General features: G+C 39.9%; 3 protein-coding genes across 3 annotated transcripts; 2 read left to right on the forward strand and 1 right to left on the reverse strand.

The window, feature by feature from the left end:
* The first annotated feature begins 2,510 nt into the window (after positions 1-2,510).
* On the forward strand, positions 2,511-7,142 carry LOC117297577 (steryl-sulfatase-like). Its single transcript, XM_033780681.1, has 5 exons — positions 2,511-2,867; positions 5,046-5,168; positions 5,322-6,014; positions 6,255-6,548; positions 6,754-7,142. Exons 1-5 carry the CDS (start codon positions 2,543-2,545, stop codon positions 7,140-7,142), a joined length of 1,824 nt encoding a protein of 607 aa, XP_033636572.1. The 5' UTR covers positions 2,511-2,542.
* Positions 7,143-9,882: 2,740 nt separating this feature from the next.
* LOC117306817 (steryl-sulfatase-like) lies at positions 9,883-14,891 on the reverse strand. The gene is made up of 6 exons (XM_033791349.1): positions 14,540-14,891; positions 13,829-14,198; positions 13,468-13,590; positions 12,616-13,308; positions 12,026-12,319; positions 9,883-11,738 (listed from the first exon to the last, which is right to left on the reverse strand). Exons 2-6 carry the CDS (start codon positions 14,130-14,132, stop codon positions 11,350-11,352), a joined length of 1,803 nt encoding a protein of 600 aa, XP_033647240.1. The 5' UTR covers positions 14,133-14,198; positions 14,540-14,891; the 3' UTR covers positions 9,883-11,349.
* A 2,132-nt stretch (positions 14,892-17,023) lies between these two features.
* Positions 17,024-20,795, forward strand: LOC117291272. Its single transcript, XM_033772907.1, has 2 exons — positions 17,024-17,622; positions 18,166-20,795. Exons 1-2 carry the CDS (start codon positions 17,185-17,187, stop codon positions 18,190-18,192), a joined length of 465 nt encoding a protein of 154 aa, XP_033628798.1. The 5' UTR covers positions 17,024-17,184; the 3' UTR covers positions 18,193-20,795.
* The last annotated feature ends 2,025 nt before the right edge of the window (positions 20,796-22,820 follow it).

The following is a 22,820-nucleotide window of genomic DNA, read 5'->3' on the forward strand; positions in this document are numbered from 1 at the left end:
TAACATGGGGGATATATATACATATATTATAATTGACCATTGTTAGTTGCATCATGATGCAACTTGCTCTCTAATCCTACCCTTTCATGTTTCCCTGTATTGTTGTCGAACAATACATTTTTTTACCACTTTTATGGTCCAGTAACCCATCCTTTCATACTAAACATCCTTTGTCCTCCTCGCCACTTCACTCCTATTGGTTCATAGCCACCAATATTGTGTCTGAAATAGAAACTTTGATTAGCTGTTATTTTCCCGCTTCTTTCTGGATCCTTCCCTGAATCCCTTTCCCCTCTCTTTTTCTATAAATGGATATGTATTTGTTTGTACTCGTTTTATGCCTCTTAAGAAGGTCCGGATTGGATCGAAAGCTAAGGCCATCTACCCTATTCATTTTACATATATATATATATCTTACGGCACTATCAAAATCCAGGTTATTCCCGAAATTAGTTACTATAGCAATTACTCATGATTCACGTTCGTTTCAAACAGTATTTCATAATAAACCATAGAGTGGCTATCTCGCCATGCCCCGAGCACAACATGAACCCCGCCATTGCAAAGTGCACAAATAATGCGATGACCCTCCCCGTACGGCAATTAATCACGACTGCCGAAATGATACTAAAAACTAAACAACTATCGGCACTAAACACACAGAACTTGGCCTCGATAAATTTAAGTGCATAAAAATAAAGGTCACTGACCACCTTTGGTACTTGTCTAGACCAGTCTTCTCACTTGGTGTATCTCAACATATACTCAAAATTACAAACCTGTGAAAATGTGAACTCCATTGGTCGTCGAAGTTGTGAGATAATAATGAAAGAAGAAAAACCTTAGTCACGCGAAATTGTGTGCTTTCATATGTTCAAGCTCAGAGGTCTCGAAATCCAGTCCAAATATTTTAGTGAGAAAAAACTTCTTTCTCGAAAACAACGTCACTTCAGAGGGAGCTGTTTCTCACAATATTTTATATTATCAACATCTCTCCATTGATCGCTAACAAGTACGTTTTTATGCTAACAATTATTTTGAGCAATTACCAATAGTATCCAGTGCCTTTAAAAAAACAAATCGGCACTAAACACACACATCACATGACCCGACCCGTCCTTGGGGGAGGCCTAAAGTCTGAAGTTCTTAAATAATGAATAACTTGTTGATCTTATGTGTATCCTATAGTTTAGTTGCGCTCATGGATCACACTCTACACCAGGTAAGTACAGTTTCTCCCCGCCTCATACTTTAGTTTGTTCATTCTTAATTTATTCTCCTCTTCTTCTTCGTCTTCTTCTTGAAATTTTACACTGCAGAAATATTGTAGTAAACTCTCTCCAAAGTTTCATAGTAAATTCACTGAATCTTTTTGAAACTATAGTGACATTTGCAGATGATTTTTTTCCCCATACATTGTGTCACACAATAGAGTGAATTTCATTTTCAAAATTTGGAGAGAGCAACATCCCACATTTTTCCTTTAAAACAATGGCTCGTTGTCATTAGGCCTATTGCTGATTTTTTTCACGCTCATTAGGAATGAGTTTACAACACTCCTAACCCGATGGGATCCATTTTAGCAACGAACTGATTGGTCGAAAGGCCAGGTCAAAAATCTATCTTTGGGTGACAAGGTCAGTTGCATGTTGCATCAAAACACCCAGAATGGTTGTGACGCAGTGTCTTTTTTTTTGTCAATTTGAATGCCTACTATTTTGTATAGACAACAAAAGCAAAGTGTTAGTTGGTTAATACTCACAAACACTAGCCGTCACAACACTGGACACCTCAGCACACTCAGAAACAGAGGACTGCTTTCTCTCTACGTAACGTCGTGGTGTTTTGTTATAACTCTAGCTCAGATCTAAAATCGAATACTTGGGGTGTAGTAAGACAGACACCAATCTCAAGGTCAACCACACTTTATTTCACACCAAAATATCTGCGTCTATATTACAAGGAAACATTATTACAAGAAATCACAGTTGGGTGTAAACAATTTCATTACAGGGCACATTTTTCGATCACATTCTATGTCATGTATACAAAGGAAGTCATTTTGCTCGTCGTCATCGCCACAAGTTACGACGTCAACGCAGAGGGTGTTGTTTCTATTACCAGAACAGCAATAACAAACAGGCAGCGAAAACCACAACCATGCTTCTCCTTCCATGAAACGAATGATAGAGGGCGCTATATTACAAACAAAATGTTCCCTGTTTCTTTCAGAAAACAAGAAAAGGTGTGCAATATAAAATCAATTAAACGTAACCACTTTCACAGTTCTCTAACCATCGTTACTTTCATTACTCCTCGTTATTTCGTAATTAATTGGTAAAAAGCCATTTAATAAGGCTAGCTACCGAACCTGGCTACAGGTTTGTGACAGGGAATGATTTTCAAAAGAAAATAACCATTCAAAGCATCCAACTTTTAATTTTGAATGTATTTATTTCAACGAATGCCTGTACCGTTTTTTCCCCACACAGATTTGTTACGAACTTGCTAGCTGCTCAACTGGCATCTACTTGAATCAATCATGTCTTCGGCTAAGGGAAAAGCGCGGGAAATTGGAGTGCCAAAGTGTATTGGGAAACTTGTGGCATTGTTGTTGTTGCTGGATGGCGTTGGAATGGCACTATCTGCTGAGGTGGATGTAGAAACTCGTCCACCGAATGTTGTCCTCTTCATAATGGATGACGTAGGGATGGGAGACATCGGTTGCTTTGGCAACCACACCATCAAGACACCTAACATTGACGGTCTTGCAAGGGAGGGAGCGAGGCTGACCCAACACATGGCAATGCCATTGTGTACACCAAGTAGAGCTGCCCTAATGACAGGGCGACTGCCCATGAGATATGGTATTATAAGTCGGCCTAAGAGTATAGGTTGCAAAGTATAATGGGTTGGAATGGTTGGGCTGAGTTTATCAGAGTCTAACAATCTGCATAAAAGCCCGATGTGTGGGGTGTTAATCTACCTAAAATTGAAGAACGACACGTTATGAACGTACCTACGTTTGGGAAGGCGTATCATAATTGCGGGGGGGGGGGTACGTTTCGAGCCAGTCATTTTTGTGCATTTCCTTAAATCTCATTTGGGTAGGGGCAGATTTGGGGCACTCGTCCTGCTGCCACAGCTGGCACTGACTATTATAGCTAGAGTTTGCTCTCTTAAAACAATCACTTATGCTACTCTCACACTTGGCAAAATATGCTAGCGAATGGGCTTACGAATGGAATTATTTGACAATCGCTCAAACTTCGCAACATTCGCCGTGTTTCGTAAGCGTTGGTAACGATTCCGGAACGTTCACTATTCATTCTCCACCTCTTTTCGAAGATCACTCAATCAAAATGTGGCGAATATTCTTGCGATTATGACTAAATTCTTGCGAATAAAAACGTTTACATTCGCGGTGAATTCGCCAAACAGTTGCGATTGGATGGTGAATATTTTCATCTTTAGTCACCCCTCGGTCGCCCCTCGACCTCTCCTTAACAATATATGACGAATGCTTACCAACGCTTGACAATGCTAGCCAATGCCTTACAAATAGGCAACGAACGTTGCGCACGTCGCGACTTAGCTTACCAAACAAATAAAGCGATTGCTTGCGAATGTTACGAATGCTTGCGAATGCTTACGAAAGGGCTTATACAAACGTTAATAATGCACTTAGGATTGTTACGAATTTCTTACCATCGTTGCCAATGTCTTGCCATTTTCTGACTCACGCGGCCACGATTGCTATAAATGCCGGGACGAATCTCGCTCTGGCCACTTGTTCGTTTGACAAACAGCAACGTGACCACATTTGTAAAAAAGGGGATCCGTGAAGGTTACAAACGCCTTACAGGTGCCTTTACAAACGTTGCCAACGCTTATGCATGCTTTACAGACGTTAACAATGGCTTACCAATGCTAACGAATGTCGAGGCGAATGACCGTCTTCGCAACATTCGTTGAAACTAACAAACCAGTTTGTAAATTGACCGATCTTCTTAGGGAGATGACGGGTAACCGCTCCGAATTTGTTACGAACGCTTACGAAGACACGGCGAATGTTGCGAAGTATGAGCGATTGTCAAATATTTTCATTCGTAAGCACATTCACTCTAATATTATTCGCAACAGTGTGAAACAGCATTGGGAAGCGCTTTTTAATTCTAACGAATGGTGCGAAGACAGTCATTTGCCGTAGATTTCCGTAAGCATTGGTAGCCATTAGTAGCGTTGGTAAGCGTGCGTAAGCGTTGGCAACTTTCGTAAGCTGCTGTAAGGAATTGGCAATCATTGGCCACGATTGTTAAGCATTCTTAAAAATTCGTAACATATTGGTACGGACAGGTCGAGGGGTGACCGAGGGCGAACGTGAAAATATTCACTATCAATTCGCAAATTTTGGGCGAATTCACTGCGAATTTCAAATATCCATATTCGCAAGAATATTCGCCCAAGTGTGAGAGTAGCATTAAAAGAGTACAAATGTATACGGTCAACGACAACTCTACACATCTTAAAGGCACTGCAGCCAATTTCACGAAACGCTGTAATCCTATCTCGAGTAAGGACGAGTTACTCGTCCTAACTTAGGATGGGAAAATTCGTCCTAAGTCCTAAGATTAATCCTAAGTTAGGAAGAGTTTCTTTCTGGTGAAATCGACACCAGGACACCTTTGGTAATTGTCAAAGACCGGTATTCTCACTTCTCACTATCCCAACATAATGCATAAAATAACAAACCTGTGAAAATTTTTACTCAAATGGTCGTAGAAGTTGTGAGAGAATAATGAAAGAAAAACAAAACACCCTATAGTCGCACAAATTGTGTGCTTTCAGATGCCTTGAGTTCGAGACATCAGCTGAGGTCTCTTATTAAATTCAAATATTTTAGTGAGAAATTACATCTTTCTCAAAAAATACATTTACTTCAGAGGGGACCCTTTATCACAGTGTGTTTTAAGGTATTATTTAACACTAAGTTTTGATTATACTGAGTGTATTCCGATTATTTTGCATTCCTATATCTCACATAGGTTTCGGAGGTAAGAGACGGCTGAGGGTTATTCTTTTCACATCATCGGGTGGCGGTTTACCTTCAAACGAAACTACAATAGCTGAGTTACTAAAACGATCTGGATATGCTACTGCTCTCATCGGTAAGTCTGTCCCTTATACGATCCACTAGTTGTGGCGCACTTCCAACTTCCCGCCAAAAATATGACAATATCAGGGTGTTCTGTTCATGAAATGGCGTTCTTTAAACATTTTTTTCAACGTCTCTCTTTTTTTCCTCCACTAAACATTTACAGGTAAATGGCATCTGGGCATTTCGTGTAAAGAGAACAATTCTTGTTCGGATCCTAATTCGCAAGGGTTCGATTACTTCTATGGCCTCCCAGTCACCAATTTCCGCGACTGTGGTACGGAGAACACCGTACATGGGGCATGGAACAAGCCCCGGAACGTTCGAGCTAAGATGTGGGCTTCCGTTGGTGCCGCCTGTGTCATTGGTTCCCTCCTTATGTGGACAAAACTTGTTGGAATTAGAGGTTTCGTGCTCCTCATGGTTGTTGCTTTAGCAGGGAACGGTTTCTTTTTGGTGTACTGGAGAGAGATTAAGAACAACTGCGTTCTTATGGAGAATCATTCCATTGTAGAACAGCCTCTTCTTTTGAATGACCACCTCACAGAGCGACTACACACCCGTGCCATTCAATTCGTTGAGCAGAACCAAAACCAGCCGTTTCTACTTGTCATGTCTTTTGTGCAGGCTCATACAGCACTGTTTAACAATAAGGAGTTCCGTAACCATAGCGTCCATGGTGACTATGGAGATAATATTGAGGAGATGGATTGGAGTGTAGGGGAGGTGTTAAAGACACTCAAGAGACTAGGTTTGGAGGAGAAGACGTTTGTGTATCTGACGTCAGATAACGGAGGTCATGTTGAAGAGTTTACCGATGCTGGTGAGCGACATGGCGGCTGGAATGGAGTCTATAAAGGTAAATTATTACACTCAGAACAATTTTAATTGATGCAAATGTTCACAATTATTTTGCTTTTCGAAAAAATTGAGAACGTGTTTCAAAAGCAGTTGATAAATTTCCGCCATAAAATCATCAACTTGTCCGGATATTGAGTTTAATTGTTTGTCTAAACATTGTTGAAAGTTAAACAGAGAAACGTTTTGAAAGGGTTTGTTCACGGTTATTTAAAATGTTTCTAAATGTTTGTTTTTTTAGGTGGCAAAGGCAGTACGTGGGAAGGAGGAATCCGGGTGCCTACCATCGTGAAATACCCCGGGCATATACCATCAGACACCGTGGTATCTCAACCTACACATCTCCCGGACGTCTTGCCCACCGTAGCACGAGTCACTGGAGCCCAACTCCCAGATGACCGGGTGTACGACGGCCGGGATATGATGCCACTTTTGACACACGCTGACCATGCAGAGAAACAAGAAATATTACACGAGTTTATGTTTCACTACTGCGGGGGCTTTCTTAACGCGGCTAGATATACACCCCAAAACGGTTAGTATTGAAAAGTATATATAACATACTCTTTGTGTCTATCTATTCTCTGAATGAACGACTGTGCGGCGATTCTAGTCTGCTGTTGCTGACAAAGAGTTCTCCAATTGACCAATCTAAATTTATGAATCGTCGTGTGAATTAAACTTAATATTCATTTGATAAAATTGCCTAATTTTAACATTGTTCTCTATCCGCAACGCAGGTGACACCACGTACAAACTGCACTATGCCTCAAGCCACCTGGTACCCGGCGTTCACGGTGTCATGGGGTGTTTCGACGTATTCTCATGTGAATGTATAGGGACCAGCGTCGATCGTCACGATCCACCCCTGGTCTACGACCTTTCAAGTGACCCCTCGGAGGTCAATCCACTAGACAGTAATGACCCCAAAGTGAAGATTGTTATAAGAAAGGTCAATGAGGCAGTGGCAATTCACCGCGCATCGCTCCCCCATAATACTGACCACCAGTTCGCACGTTTAAGTATTCTGCCGCGGCCCTGGGAACGACCACGATGTGGACGTTTTCCGCACTACACATGTACTGATCCTTATTTAGATCAATTGAAAAAGCTTAAAGGAGAAATGTAGTCCACAGAAAAACAGCTTTCAACATTAACTGTTATGATGCATTAAGATTTGTGGTAAACAACCATCCATTGACAAAACAAGTTCAAAGGCACTGGACATGTTTTGGTAATTACTCAAAATATATGTTGGCATAAAAAATGATACTTACGAGCATTCGGAGAGCTGAAAATAAAAACAAAACAATGCGAGAAAAGAGTTGCATAGTTTTCCAGAAAGTGGTAATTTCTCACTAAGATATATGAATCTGTGAATGACCTCACTAGGCCTGAAGCCTTTCTAAGACATCTGAAAGCACACAAATTAATGCAGTAAAGGGGTTTTTTCTTTCATTATGTTCTTGCAACTTTGATTACCAATTGAGTAAAAAAATGTACAGGTTTTATTGATGCACTTATGGGATACACCAAGGTGAAACAGTCATTGACCATTCTACCAAATGTGTCCAGTGTCTTTAAATACAATTTAGGTCCGAGTTTACAATACTTCACTCGCCCATAAATCAAAGTATAACCTTACGCGATCGATGCTATTTTAATTTTCAGGGGAAGGATTTGATGTACAAAAACATTCTGTTGTTATTATAGGTTTTCTCGGTCAGTTTCGGAAAATGAACAAGCTGTTATATTTCGCGCGTAATCGAATGCAACTGAAAAGGGTCATTCGATTTCGTTTTATGATTAGTAAAATATTGCGTCATTCGATTTAACAAATAAATAATTCAATTTAACAATTTACCAAAGCAGCATTCAAATTCGCAGACGCTTCTTGAGGGGTGTGTGTCACGAAAAAGAATGACGATACGCTAAAGGAATTTGACTCGACTCAAAACGAAATTGAATGGCCGAATTCTGAATTTGAAACGCAGTAACAACTGGAGAGGCAAAACAGCTTTAATTCGAACGCACGAAAATGAAATTGACTGCTGATTTGCAGAATTTGACCAAGAAAACCTATAATTAAAACTTTAAAAAAGTATATAAAAATAATTTGTAGGAAGGTACATCTTCATCCACTCAAATTAGATGAAACAATAAAGCATAGACTGAAATACCTTCTATAGTTTTGTCAGAATACATGTTTATTTGTGTTGAGATCTCTCGGTAGATTTCATCGGTTACATCTTCATAATCCTGTCAATGTGCCTTTTCGATCCCATGCGACTTGAACGGGAGACCACGCACGCTTCGCCACTCACGTGCGTGGTCTCCCACTCCAGACGCTACTATAGGAATCGCAACTCTCCAAGCCACGAAGGCCCTGATACACGAGGACTCCGGCTTCGAGTCCGTGCACCTGTCTGAAGCCCAGTACCGAAAGCGCACATCTAACCGACGGAGCCTAACGGGAGCCTCAAGCCGGAGCCCAAACTCAAGTCATGGTTTCGAAAGGGCAATGTGAGACTTTGGAACGCTTAATGTGGCAGCAGAATTGTCATTTTTTTGTTTACATTGTTTTGAGCATGCGCACAAAACCAAGAACAATGGATTCCTGGTAAAGTCTGAAGTTCCACCTAGAGCCTACCAAAGTCTCCCATTGATTAAATTTACTTTGACGAATAGTTAAGTTAACAATTCAATACAGCAACATTTATTTTAATGGTGTCATTCAATACAATAATGCCCAGATATACACACAATGATTCAATAATAAACAGCAAATAAAAGACCACATTGATTAGGTATAAGATTAAGCGATATGTTTTTGTTCCCTAACCTATGGGCAGAGAAACATTAGTGCAAACATGGTACGTTCGGTCATTAAATAACGACAGTCGACTATCTGGTGTTGCTATGAGAGAATAATGGAATTTTGAGTTACCAATAGTGTCCAGTGCCTTTAATAATCTTTCCGGAGGCCTAAAATAGCAGAAATTGGTATCAACCGAACATAGACATGCTGGTCCACTTCATTTTTGAAGCCCTGTATTTTTGCTCTTCAAACTCTCGCTTGACCATCGATTGTTTTTTTTTTCTTCAGGGATGTTGACATTAAAAAATAACTAAGACAATCTTACGTCTGTGTCTCCTTTGTTTTGTGCTTTGATGTTTAACGTCGCGCAGCGTTTGTTCACTATATTGATTAGGGGAATAAAATGATAGCAACGAGTTCTAAATCGGCCGGTTAAAACCGGCACGGGTCGTGGCCGTGCGATAAAGCTTAGCCAGGGTCGTGGCCGTGCGAGCCCGAGCCAAAGTTTATCGCACGGCAACGACCCTGCAAGGTTTTAAACGGCTTATTAAGAACGAGTGACTACCCTTTTATTCCCATTCACAAATGCCATTTCGGTATTAAACAAAGATGAATAATAATATAGGAAACTTTGTAACAACGGCTATACGTGTGTTAAACACGTCTTGTACCGTTTTACCCACAGCTCAAACCTCATGCACAATTATATGTTTAACTAAAAAGCTGTTGCAAAAACTTGTTTATTCCCAAAACAAGATTAGCTAAAAACATACACTTGAGATAAACTAGGTTTGCTACCACATTCAATTTTGTTTTCCGCCGTTTTCTCGAGAAGTGGCGATCTAGCCCAGCAGCTCATACCGTGTTTTCAAGAAAATACCGTTGAATTTGAACTATTTTTTTTTCAGACCAATTTTAAGGACACTGTATGAAAGGTTTGACCGCCATGGCCGGTCCCGCTCATCATCAAACTCCTCAAACAAAACACACCAGTCGGACACAAGTCTTGTTCTATCTAACTTAACCGTTTATTTTGTATTTAAACCACACAATTTGTATCTACCAGAGGAACACCATTACTAATTGAAATTTAAGAACTCGATGTGTCGCACCCGAACGACAAAGACCACGAGTCGAGAGCGCTGATACAGTTATGTCAACAATCTCTGAACTATCTGTTAATACAGGTATCTGAAAAAGCCGAATATTTTCAGATGCACCAAAGAAATTGAATAATGTGACACTGAAAAAAACCCGAACAGAGAGTCGAAATAATTTAATGGTGAATTACTATATCAATCACTTCAACATATCGATTAGATTTATAGGCAGTGGGCTCACCTGTGCTAATTGAATTGTCAAAGACAGTCCTCAAACTTGGTGAAACCCACCATTACACACACAATAGCAAGATTGTTGGGTGGTTGAAGTAGCAAGAGAATACTGTCAGAAAAAAAACCCACTCGTTTTGCATGCAAAATGTTAAAAGTGATTTCAGATGCCTTCTTTAGGAGGAGGAATCCTCACAATGTGCTATACTATCACCAGCTCTCCATTGTTCGTTACCAACAAGTAAGTTTGTAATGCTAACAGTTATTTTGAGTAATTACCAGTATAGTGTCCATGTCTTTAATAACAAGTACAATAGTCAAGTTAGATAATAATGTACATTATTTTATGAGCGAATCTATACTTAAATAAGACTATCCGAAGGGCGAAGACACGACCGGGGACTTCTGCAAGATAATGGGCGGGGAGACTATCAGCTAAGATGACAACATTTATACGACAACCTAAAAGCAGACAAACAACAAAAGTCTTTCTCCCCAAAAGTCATTGCAAACTTTTTCTCCAGGTCTACCTCTTAAGCGATTATGTAATAAAATTAACGGGGGAAAACACAATGAATCTTAAGAATCATTGATATGACACAGATACTCATTATTAATTAATTAACAACTATTAATTTTTTAACGACTGCCATTTAACGACCACCGTTTATTGTTTCAAAATGACCGATACCGAGCGTACCATTTTGAGCAACACTGTACCTTAATACAGAGATGTCACTGTATGTAGCATACTGAATCGAATGAAGGGTTATACACAATTTTTCAAATAAACCAAGTCGTTAGTAATGTTATTTTCAGAGAGCAAGGAATGCCTCAATTTATCACGTTGAATTAGAACAACAGATTAGGTCGTACTTCTCGAACCTAAAGTGTATTCAGACCTCAAAATAACACATGGCGCCCACAGCATGCAACTGCCGTGGTGCCCTGTACTTTTGCTGTGGCACCCTTTGCAAAGTTCCAATACAAATTAACATTCTCTTCATAAGTGCCCCTTACCATGCAGTGGAACATGGCAGTGCACCTTCCAGAAAGTATTTTAAGCCTATTTTGTATCAACAGACCTGTAATCAAACTGAAACCAAACTGGCAAAGACAAATCTTAGAATCTTTAAAACCTTTAAAATATGCACCAAACAGTCGATTTTGAAAGCTGTTTTTCTTGACTAAATTTCTCTTTTTAGCTTTTTCAACTGATCTAAATAAGGATCAGTGCATGAGTAGTGCGGAAAACGTCCACATCGTGGTCGTTCCCAGGGGCGTGACATTAAGTTTGAGCCTGTGAACTGATGGTCAGTATTGTGGGGGAGCGATTTGCGGTGAGTTGCCACTGCCTCGTTGACCTTTCTTATAACATTCTTTACTTTGGGATCATTGCTGTCTAGTGGATTGACCTCCGAGGGGTCATTTGAAAGGTCGTAGACCAGGGGTGGATCGTGACGATCGACGCTGTTCCCTTCACACTCGCATGCGAATACGTCGAAACATCCCATGACACCATGAATGCCGGGTACCAGGTGGCTTGAGGCATAGTGCAACTTGTACGTGGTGTCACCTGCGTTGTTAATAGAGAACAACCATTACAACCTATCACATGTTATAGGCATAAGTTATGTTATACACTTAACGAACCATTACGACTAACCCATTTTTATGTGTGCTCCAAACCAAATCTAAGTGACATATTTTTTCTATTGAGTTAAGTGGACAACACTATTTGATGGTCTTTGCCAGCAAATGATTGAATTTAGGAACGTGGTCTCTCGAAACTCTTGGCTCAAACCACAGTTGTTCAGACTATTATAGACCAAATAGTTTTGTTTTATACTTTCACTTACTTACCGTTTTTGGGTGTATATCTAGCCGCGTTAAGAAAGCCCCCGCAGTAGTGAAACATAAACTCGTGTAATATTTCTTGTTTCTCTGCATGGTCAGCGTGTGTCAAAAGTGGCATCATATCCCGGCCGTCGTACACCCGGTCATCTGGGAGTTGGGCTCCAGTGACTCGTGCTACGGTGGGCAAGACGTCCGGGAGATGTGTAGGTTGAGATACCACGGTGTCTGATGGTATATGCCCGGGGTATTTCACGACGGCAGGCACCCGGATTCCTCCTTCCCACGTGTTGGTTTTTCCACCTTACAAAAAACAAGGACAACATATTGTCACTTTATCCAAATGTTTCCAATTTGTTTTTCTGTAAATTGTTTAACAAATTTTTAAAAACACTGTCAATATCCAGACAAATTGATGATGTCATGGTGGAAGTTGATAAACTGACTTGCAAATAAATGGTAACAGCTCCAAATGTGTATCAGCCTTAAGTGTTACCATCGAAATGCAAACCTACACCTGGGAATTTTAAAGAGTCGGGTACTGGAAAATTTATGAATGTTGGAATCATTTTTTTAAATTATTTTATAGTAAAGTGTACCTTTATAGACTCCATTCCAGCCGCCTTGTCGCTCCCCAGCATCGGTAAACTCTTCAACATGACCCCCATTATCTGACGTCAGATACACAAACGTCTTCTCCTCCAAACCTAGTCTCTTGAGTGTCTTTAACACCTCCCCTACACTCCAATCCATCTCCTCAATATTATCTCCATAGTAACCATGGACGCTATGGTTACGGAACTCCTTATTGTTAAACAGTGCTGTATGAGCTTGCACAAATGACATGACAAGGAGAAACGGCTGGTTTTGGTTCTGCTCAACGAATTGAATGGCACGGGTGTGTAGTCGCTCTGTGAGGTGGTCATATAGAAGAAGAGGTTGTTCCACAATGGAATGATTCTCCATGAGAACGCAGTTGGACCGAATGTCGTCTCGGCACGCCATTAAAATGTTCCCTGCTAGAACAACAACCATGAAGAAGATGAAACCTCTAAGGCCAATGAGTTTCGTCCCCACAAGGAGGAAGGCAAAGACACAAGCGATAGCAAGATTAGTCAACATCTCAGACAATGTAACTTTCTTGCTCATGCCCCACAAGACAGGGATGATGTTGTCCGTACCACAGTCGCGAAAATTGGTGACTGGAAGGCCAAAGAAGTAATCAAACCCTTGAGAATTGGGATCTGAACAAGAATTGTTCTCTTTACACGAAATGCCAAGATGCCATTTACCTATCATGGAGCAAAAAAAAAGAGACGAACGAGAGTATTAAAATAAGCCATTTCATGTACAGAAAACTTGTGGTTCTATATAGTATTATACACATCACTTAATTGTGGCGCTGAATGCACAGCTAGCGGGAGGAACTTGTTTTGGAGGGGCAGACTTACCGATAAGAGCAGTAGCATAACCAGATCCTTTCAGTAACTCAGCTATTGTAGTTTCATTTGAAGGCAATCCTCCATGTGATGATGAGAACATAAAGACCCTCATCGGATGTTTCGACCCAAAACCTATAACAATGTGTAAAATTTAAAGCTGGCGTGACTTTTGTACAACTTAAGGGACACACACTTTACACAATAGTGAACGGCGTGACCATCAACAAGCCCCCAATCCCTAATTGTTTTTTTTCCATCCATTAAAATATACCTCGGCTTTAGTGAGTCGTTGCTCATTAAAACAACCAATACACCGGAATTATTAGGTTCTATATGAGCTCAGCCCATTATCTATATGCGATTGACTTACCATATCTTACGGGCAGTCGTCCCGTCATTAGAGCAGCTCTACTTGGTGTACACATTGAAAATGCCATGTGTTGGGTCAGCCTCGCTCCCTCCCTTGCAAGACCGTCAATGTTAGGTGTCTTGATGGTGTGGTTGCCAAAGCAACCGATGTCTCCCATCCCTACGTCATCCATTATGAAGAGGACAACATTCGGTGGACGAGTTTCTACATCCACCTCAGCAGATAGTGCCATTCCAACGCCACCCAGCACCAACAACAATGCCACAAGTTTCCCAATACACGTTTGTTTCTTAGTCGTATACATTATTGATTTAAGTAGCTCGTTGAGTAGCTAGCTTTTGGCCCGAAATCTAGAAAGTTCTTTACACAGCTGTGTGACAAAAAGTGAAAGCATTCGTTGAAATAAACACAAAAGTGGCGTTTAAACGAGTGAGAGAAGCTAGAAGTTGGATCCTTTAAAATTAATAGTTCTTTTATTATAACTATCTTCGTGATGTCACGGGCCATAGGCAATTCCATTGGTTGCTAAAGGGACCCCATTTAGTATGGTGAAAATAATCTCTTGAGTTTGAGCAAACTTTTCAAGCCGTATTAGCCAATCCTAGGCTGATGGTAAAAGTTTGATACTTCCCCAGGGGAAGAGGAAAAAGAAGGAACGAACAAAAGCAAGAAATTAACGAAGGTGTAAGAGTTTCATGTAGGCCTACTTACCTATAGTTGGTATTCACGGCTGTGACAAAAATGAGATCAACAAAATTAAGTCGGACTAAAAATTGAACTTCAGACTTAGCTCCTTCATAGTTCGGCCGAGTTCAAGTTCTGTGTGTTTAGTGCAGATTTAGTTTTTTAGTTGTTGTTTTGATGTCAGTTTTGTTGATTGCAAACTACAGGCAAGTTCGAGTAGCAACGTGGTCAATATGTATCAGTCAATATTCCATGGTAACCTAGGCCTACGCATGCAACATCCTGCTGGGTGCCAGGCAAAATCGCCCAAAATGGTTGACTTTTTACTACCTCCTCGAACTTGACCCATTTTTACAGATCAATTCTATCCAACGGAATTCTGCACCCTGGCACTCTCATAGTCTTGCAATGAAGTACCTGTAGTTGGTACACAAAGTAGGTTAATGCAATTTCTTTATTACTCTGTCCATGAAAGTCCAAAAAAATGTTGAGGAATTCCACCATTGTTAAACACACAGGACCCCTCTCTATGAATGACACACTCCAAGTTCAAGAATGGTTTATTTGCTCGGCGACTGTCCCGGTAATCCGACAACCTCCTCACCTCGTGATTTATTGTTACGGTTAGGTATCGAAGTATATACTTGATGTAGGCCTACTCAGTGCTTTGTTTCAGGAACTAATTTGCGTAACTACGCTAGTTGTCATAACTGTGAACAATCATAAACATTTATAATTTTTGTTTTCTACGAAGTGACAAATCAAAATTCACCACTTCATTGACAAATTCGCCACTCTATCACTCGAAATACACAGCACGTGTCACAGAGTGCAAACGAGTAGGCAGAAGGGCCCGGCACTTGCAGGCATATTATTGGTGTTATTTATTTATTAAAAATATTCAAACTTCGCAGCCAGAGGCTTGATTGTGTTTAAAATACAGAGCTTCATACACAAAAAAAAAAAAAAAAAAAAAAAATAATAATAATAATAATACAGAAAAACATTTAAATCAAACCCATATATTTGTAATTACATAGACAAAATATCCGAAGACTTTAATTGTTTTCAGACATATCGTCTAGAACAAGAATGTCACCGTATTGCAGGCACTCCAGAAAGGCCGGATACAAAACCCTCTAAATTTGGTTGGAAACAAACTTTTGAGGGAATTGAGTGAACTTTGACTATATTTTAGCAGACAAACCCCGCCGTATCCGACTGTTCCCACGTCAAAAGTGCGCACATAAAGGGGTGATATTAGACTTTCCCAGTCCCACTATATATAGAGTATAGTGTAAAGGTTGCATAAAATGAATTGTGTTAATAATGGTTGTTTTGATTTTGGTCAATAAACAGAAAAGATTCTGATGAATTCAAATAAATAGTTTCCGCCTGCCAGAGATAAAAATAGGCTATAGGCCTTATATTTCATCTGCTGAAATTGACATTTTCCACAATGTTTTGATCATTATGATACACATTAGTGGCATTTTTTAATTTTGTTTTTATACAATGAACATAATGTGGATGTAACAGTGCCCGTCAATAAAGCACCGCTTACAAGTACCCAAAACAAATTGAAATGCTCAGTGAGCATAAGATGCAAGCAAAAATTAAAGGGATACTTCTGTGGGTACTATTTTCGTGTGTGTGCCACTTTTGTAAACAATTATTATTTGGTGCTGTGTCGCGCGCATTAAAGGCAGTATGGACACTATTCGTTATTACTCAAAATAATTTTTTGCATAAAACCTTAAATGGTAACGAGTAATGGGGAGGGGTTGATAGTCAACAACATTGTGCGAAACAGCTCCCTCTAAAGTGATGTAGTTTTCCAGAAAGAAGTAATTTTCCACGAATTTGATTTCGAGACATCAGAATTAGATTTTTAGGTCTCGAAATCAAGCATCTGAAGGGTGCTTTTTTCTTTCATTATTATCTCGCAACATCGACGACCAACTGAGTTCAAATTTTCAGAGGTTTGTTATCTTGTGCATATAATGAGATACACCAAGTGGGAAGACTGGTCTTTGCAATTACTAGAGGCTCCAGTGTCTTTGGAACAAAGCGGCACCCTTGACGTGTCTCCCTGTGGTACACTCAAACAAAGGTTTGCATTGTTCTTGTATAAAATCAGTGGATGAGAAAACAGAACAATGCTAGTAAGAGAAACAATGCAATAAGGATCAAATCGGCCCAAACCACATGGACAAGTTTCAGTATAACAATGATTCAAATAAAGTTTCTATCATAATCCCTATGTAAAAAAGGTGTGAAATATTGTGCAGATTTATTTTATATTTTCATGATACGATGAAAACGGCAAATCGATTTTTTTAATTTAACAATCGAAGTGGGCCATAGATTTATCCCATTGAATATAATCGATTTGTGTAAACAGATGCAGGAACCATACGTGGCTTGCAAAAAGAGCAGTGATTATTGACCACACATTTCCAGTATAGTACTAAAACATCGTCAATACGAGAACATCACACAACACGACAGTCATACGGACTGTATTAGCGTCCACGAGATTAGCTGATCACTCTCAGCCGTCGTTTTCACCGTCGGAACAAGCTGTTGAATTGACCCACCCGGGTATAGGGTTAATACGGCAACCGACGAGCCCAAGTAGGCCTACCCACTCTCCGAACCCATGGTCCAACATGTCTAAACAAAACGTGCCATTTTTCCTGGCCATATTTTCCTTGGTAATAATCAGTTGGAACTGCTTTATTAATTTGTACTTTACGCGCCAAAATATCCGATGTTTAAGGCTGGCCAACAACATAGACAACGCTTATGCCAATCTCCGAGACAACATTAAACTAAAAACGGCAGCCAAGTATAAGCTACAGCAGGACATCGATGATACGAAGACCAGCCAGCTGGCAACTCAACTGGCCAGTAGGGCAGCCACGTTGGAAAGGTTCCGCCAGCTTTACAAGGAAAACTTGAATCTTGAAATTCAATTGAAAGAGGAGCTGGAGAAGAAAGCTGAGGGGCAGGTGGAATACGGAAAGAAGCTGAAACAATTTGTCATCCAGCTTCTCAAGGATAGGGGTAATTTACGTGAGGAAATTGCAAGTGTGAAGACAAAATTGGTAAGTTTTGTATCATGGTTTTTATCATGGTTTTGTCACAGCAGTATAGGCATATACCCGTTCGTGCAATGCAACACGGGATTATGACGGCGGTTGTGACCAACAACCCGATCCCCGCTCCCTCCCACCCACTCCAGAATCTTACATCCACTGGATGTGCATGCTAAACACACATCACAACGACTTCTCGAAACACTGTGTGATATCAAGTTGCGTTTTGAAGCTTTGTATGGTCACGGGTCATAACAACCTAAACTTTAAAACTAATTAAGTATTGTTATAAAGACTCTTCTCCGATACCCCCCCCCCACACCCCCACACACACACCCAAACAAGGATAGTATTCTTTCTACCTCCATGCTCTGATCTAAAAAGCAAGTCGTCCGAGAAAAATCTGCAGAGGCAGATTATGTCTCATCGTGTTTCGCAACTAATGATAAAAATCATCAATTCAAAAGTGTTTTCGGGTGGAAGGCCGAAACCACTGGATCATAATAAAAAATGAGAAATGAAATTGCGATGTTTTGTTTTGTTTTGTTGCAGCAAGGCATCAAAGATATGACTGGATGACGGAGAACAAAACGAAGCAAGCTGATTCCCGAGTTTTACATCGAGCCTCACACGGACATGATGTATCAGCAAAATAGCAAGTTAATCGGAAATCAGCGATGAACCTCATTAGTTTTATGTTCATCTTGAGACAAGATTCTTCTTCTTTAGGAGTTTCTTAAGATTATTCTTAAAGTAGAACTTCGATCCAAAACGATGAACATCCTCTTTTTAGACGTCTAGGCGAGCGAGGGCGCCCTACTGGAAAGACATTATGTGCAAAAAGTCCTATTTGGCCATGGCAGTATTCTATTCTTCCATGTACCGCAAGGTTTTCACTGCATTGCTTCACAGGTTCACCCTCAGGAAATTCGATCTAGTGCAAATTAAAAATATTGCTCTAATACACAGTGGTGTAAGGCCTCACAGTTTTTCCCAAAAACTATACGTGCACATTTACTTGCTAAGCAAAACTTGGGTCACTCTGGTACAAGCACACACTTTAAACTTCATGGAATTTTCGGCTGGTTACCTGTTTCTATCACAATATTTCTGGCATAGCAAGTTTGTGTGATTACATGTTTTATGAAATTGGGCCCAGTTTGCAATGTGCGTTGAAAACACTGATGTTGCTTGATCTCTATTCATTTGTTTTGCCGCACTGCACCTGCAAAAACGCACTTAGCAGAAAACTATGTGGGGACATGTACTGTGGGCTCAAGTCTCTTGATGGTAGGAGCGTGGAGGTGTAGGAGATAGAAAGAAATAATTGCTCAGGTTTGCTGAAGGGCTTTCCAGTTCAGATCGTACAAATGGTCCCTTCCCTCCTCTGTACTGGGGCCCAATTTCATAGAGCTGTCGAGCAGATTATTTGTATAGACTTTTGCTCATGTTGTCCGATTCTCTTGGCAGTAGTTTCAGTTGGTAAATTTGAATGGTATCAATAAATACTATCACTTTCCTTTCTTAACCATACGGTTCAGAGATATCTTGGTTTTGTTTATGGCCAACTTGGATTAAGGGTCTGACCATCTGCTTTCTCGACCACTAACGGATAGGCTACTTTTAGGGAATATCTTCCTCCTGGATGAAGGAGGGGTTCAGTAAAAACATTTTGATTATATTAAAGATTGATGTTATGAGAAAGAACTGCAACGACACACTCGTTTTTTAAAATAATACTTCAAAGGATTTACAAATCCCCTTTAATTAATGACCGTGTACACATCTGATGAAACTCTCTAAACTGCCGCGTTTGCTTTGTTTTAATTGACTTTGAATAGTAGGTTTAGGCCTAGCCCATCTTGTTGGGTTGGGATGTTAACTCTTCACATCGGTCTTGTCATTTTGCATGTTATGATCCTTACTCTATGATCAAAGAGAGCCATAACATCCCAACAACTTGGGGACGGTTAAAGGAACATTACAAACATTATTTTTTGCTAACAAAACAGTAGCTGGCAATGTTAGCACTTTAACCCACCAGTACATAAACTGAAAAATCTGTAGAAGTTTGTGATCGATCGGCCATCTGGGTCCAGAGAAAATAGTGAAAGACAGATTACACATTTTGAATGACACCCTTTACACAAAAATGAATAAAACGCTCACTGCGCGATCAACTCCAAACGGGAAACTTCAGACAGAAATATTTCAAGGTATGTTTTCTACTATCATCATTTAGACCGTGTACCTCAACTTTTATGTTAATCTGAGATCTTAGACAAGGTTTTTTCTTACCAATTCTGTAATGTTACTTTATGGCCCAAGTACGCCTAAATCCCAACAAACACGGCTGAATGTACAACACTGGTTGTAGTTGCACGGTTTCCCAAACGGTGATATATTTGGTTGACATTTTGAAATGATACAATAAATTTTGAAATGGAATATATACATTTTTGGATGACACCCTGTTTTTGCCGTTTCTATAATTAGTTAAAAATTTCACACCTATCAAACAAACAATCAGTGCAAACATTTTGTATATTGCTGCATCTTATACTAAGTTAATGCTGATAAAATACCTAGACCCACTTTTATGGCTTTGGTTTCACTCACTGGCACAATATTTTTTTGTACATTTAGTATTAAGAAGAATATGCTACTTTTCAGCTTGAGATCGAACAAGCAAATAATTACTGCCGAACAATTAATAATAATATATGCATGGCATGCCAATCTGAATATAATGACTATTAATGATTTCTTATATGAAAACAAAGGTTTGGGTCCCAAAACCCACTTCTGGATATTATACATAGTATTAACAAAAAATAGTTGCAATGCATGTGCACATGGTCTGTCAAACATCAATCAAGATGACATTAACAAAAGTTATTTTAATATAATTACAAATTTGTCTCGAGTCTTCGACATTAAAAACCCCATTATTTTGGGATATTAAACACTCTGTTTTAAATCTATGTGCTGATAGTTTCTATTTATTTCTACACTTCAGCTGTTGAAAACTTTAATTTTATGAGGGCATTGTATTAAAAGATAGATTATATGATTAAGAATTACCCTGATTAAAAACTACTGATTTTTTAAATATTGTATACTGGGAATGATAACTGTATTCAGGCATGCAACTGTAACTTCACCCCAAAAGAGAAAATTACTAAGTTAATAAAATAAAGAGGAAATCAGCTGATCCGAGGAAAATTTGCTTGCCTGTATAATTATAATATGTTTTTCATTTCACAAAACGTCATAATAGATAAGCAGGGGGCACGGCAAGTCAATTTCACCACTTGAACATGAATACTTGTTCAGCATGGACTTTCAAAAATCCATTAACATTGTCTAAAATGAATAACAACAAAAAATTAACTGAGGGGCACAGACATCTGTGAAGAGAGTATATCAAGAGGTATTGATATGGCGCAATTATTATTATTTAAGTTACTTTTAAACTCTCAACATGGCGGACAGGATTGGAAAGTAGTAAGTGTGCAGCTCATTTCTCCCATTCTGTCTGCCATTTTTGGAGGCAAAATATATGCAAAAAACTCGAACTGCCTCTAGCTATCATGCAATCTCGGTAGTCTAGTTGATAAGACACTACTCTAGATTTGCAAGGGTCGTTGGTTCGAATCCCACCCAGTGCTATGCCTGTGATATTTTTTTCCCCATGACTCAGGAAACTACCGAGTATACAGTGTAAACACACATTGGTGTATGGGTAAAAAAATAAAAAAATAATATCCTTTATCCCGATGCAAATTTAACATCTATTATAAACTTCAATCGTAGTAGTGTATGATCTCTCCATCCATTTTCCCCCAAGAATGCCTCTTGAATAGAGGTATCGATACAGCCCGCTGCCCATGGTAGACAGCGACAGGCTTGAATAGAGGTATCGATACAGCACGCTGCCCATGGTAGACAGCGACAGGCTTGAATAGAGGTATCGATAAAGCCCGCTGCCCATGGTAGACAGCGACAGGCTTGAATAGAGGTATCGATACAGCCCGCTGCCCATGGTAGACAGCGACAGGCTTGAATAGAGGTATCGATACAGCCCGCTGCCCATGGTAGACAGCGACAGGCTTGAATAGAGGTATCGATACAGGCCGCTGCCCATGGTAGACAGCGACAGGCTTGAATAGAGGTATCGATACAGCCCGCTGCCCATGGTAGACAGCTACAGGCTTGAAGAGAGGTATCGATACAGCCCGCTGCCCATGGTAGACAGCGACAGGCTTGAATAGAGGTATTGATACAGCCCGCTGCCCATGGTAGACAGCGACAGGCTTGAATAGAGGTATCGATACAGCCCGCTGCCCATGGTAGACAGCGACAGGCTTGAATAGAGGTATCGATACAGCCCGCTGCCCATGGTAGACAGCGACAGGCTTGAATAGAGGTATCGATACAGCCCGCTGCCCATGGTAGACAGCGACAGGCTTGAAGAGAGGTATCGATACAGCCCGCTGCCCATGGTAGACAGCGACAGGCTTGTACATGAGAGAATTGACTCATAAAATGGCCGACATTCTAGATGCACATTGTATATAGATCAATACGGTTCCATACACTGTCAAATTGTAACTGCTTCATTCCTTTGGCTTCAGAAAATTAAAAGTTCATTTTTATTTTACACAAATGAAATTATACCACAATTTTCGTGCATTTGTGTTTTCTAATACATAAACTTTTGCATTGATAACGTTTTCATAAAAATTAATAATAATAAAAAATGGTGTTCTCTGCGACTTGTACTTGACAAGATCCTGCTTTTGTTACCACTCATTTAAAACAGGTCAACGCAAGTCTAAAAAAATTGATGATCTACCTAGCTGGTAAATCCCTTCTCCTAAAGGAAATTGTCCATAAATCAGTGCATACACAAATAAATCATAAATGTAAAAAACCACTGCAACAGATAACAATTATGTACAAAGTACTTACTGCAGATCATACTTGGTGAACATTGGAAAGGCAAAACCACTTGCTGTGAGCTGACTACTTATAGCAGCTGTGGCTTCATTTCCACTGACTTGTAAATATCACTACAGCATTATAAGCCACGGCCACAGATGACCAACACAGTGTTACTGTATTATGTAAGCACACTACTTTTAAATTGGGACTGCAATACCACCACGGTAAGTTAGAAATTATAATCTGACAGTAAATTTAAC

Source organism: Asterias rubens, chromosome 1, assembly GCF_902459465.1.
Source record: "Asterias rubens chromosome 1, eAstRub1.3, whole genome shotgun sequence".
Taxonomy (NCBI): Eukaryota; Metazoa; Echinodermata; class Asteroidea; order Forcipulatida; family Asteriidae; genus Asterias; species Asterias rubens.

Coding starts and splice junctions, on each gene's coding strand:
- LOC117297577 (XM_033780681.1), top strand. CDS start 2,543: ATGTCTTCGGCTAAGGGAAAAGCGCGGGAAATTGGAGTGCCAAAGTGT. Junction 5,169..5,321: donor ATATGCTACTGCTCTCATCG/GTAAGTCTGTCC, acceptor AAACATTTACAG/GTAAATGGCATCTGGGCATT. Junction 6,015..6,254: donor CTGGAATGGAGTCTATAAAG/GTAAATTATTAC, acceptor TTGTTTTTTTAG/GTGGCAAAGGCAGTACGTGG.
- LOC117306817 (XM_033791349.1), bottom strand. CDS start 14,132: ATGTATACGACTAAGAAACAAACGTGTATTGGGAAACTTGTGGCATTG. Junction 12,320..12,615: donor CTGGAATGGAGTCTATAAAG/GTACACTTTACT, acceptor GTTTTTTGTAAG/GTGGAAAAACCAACACGTGG. Junction 11,739..12,025: donor TAGATATACACCCAAAAACG/GTAAGTAAGTGA, acceptor TTAACAACGCAG/GTGACACCACGTACAAGTTG.
- LOC117291272 (XM_033772907.1), top strand. CDS start 17,185: ATGTCTAAACAAAACGTGCCATTTTTCCTGGCCATATTTTCCTTGGTA. Junction 17,623..18,165: donor CAAGTGTGAAGACAAAATTG/GTAAGTTTTGTA, acceptor GTTTTGTTGCAG/CAAGGCATCAAAGATATGAC.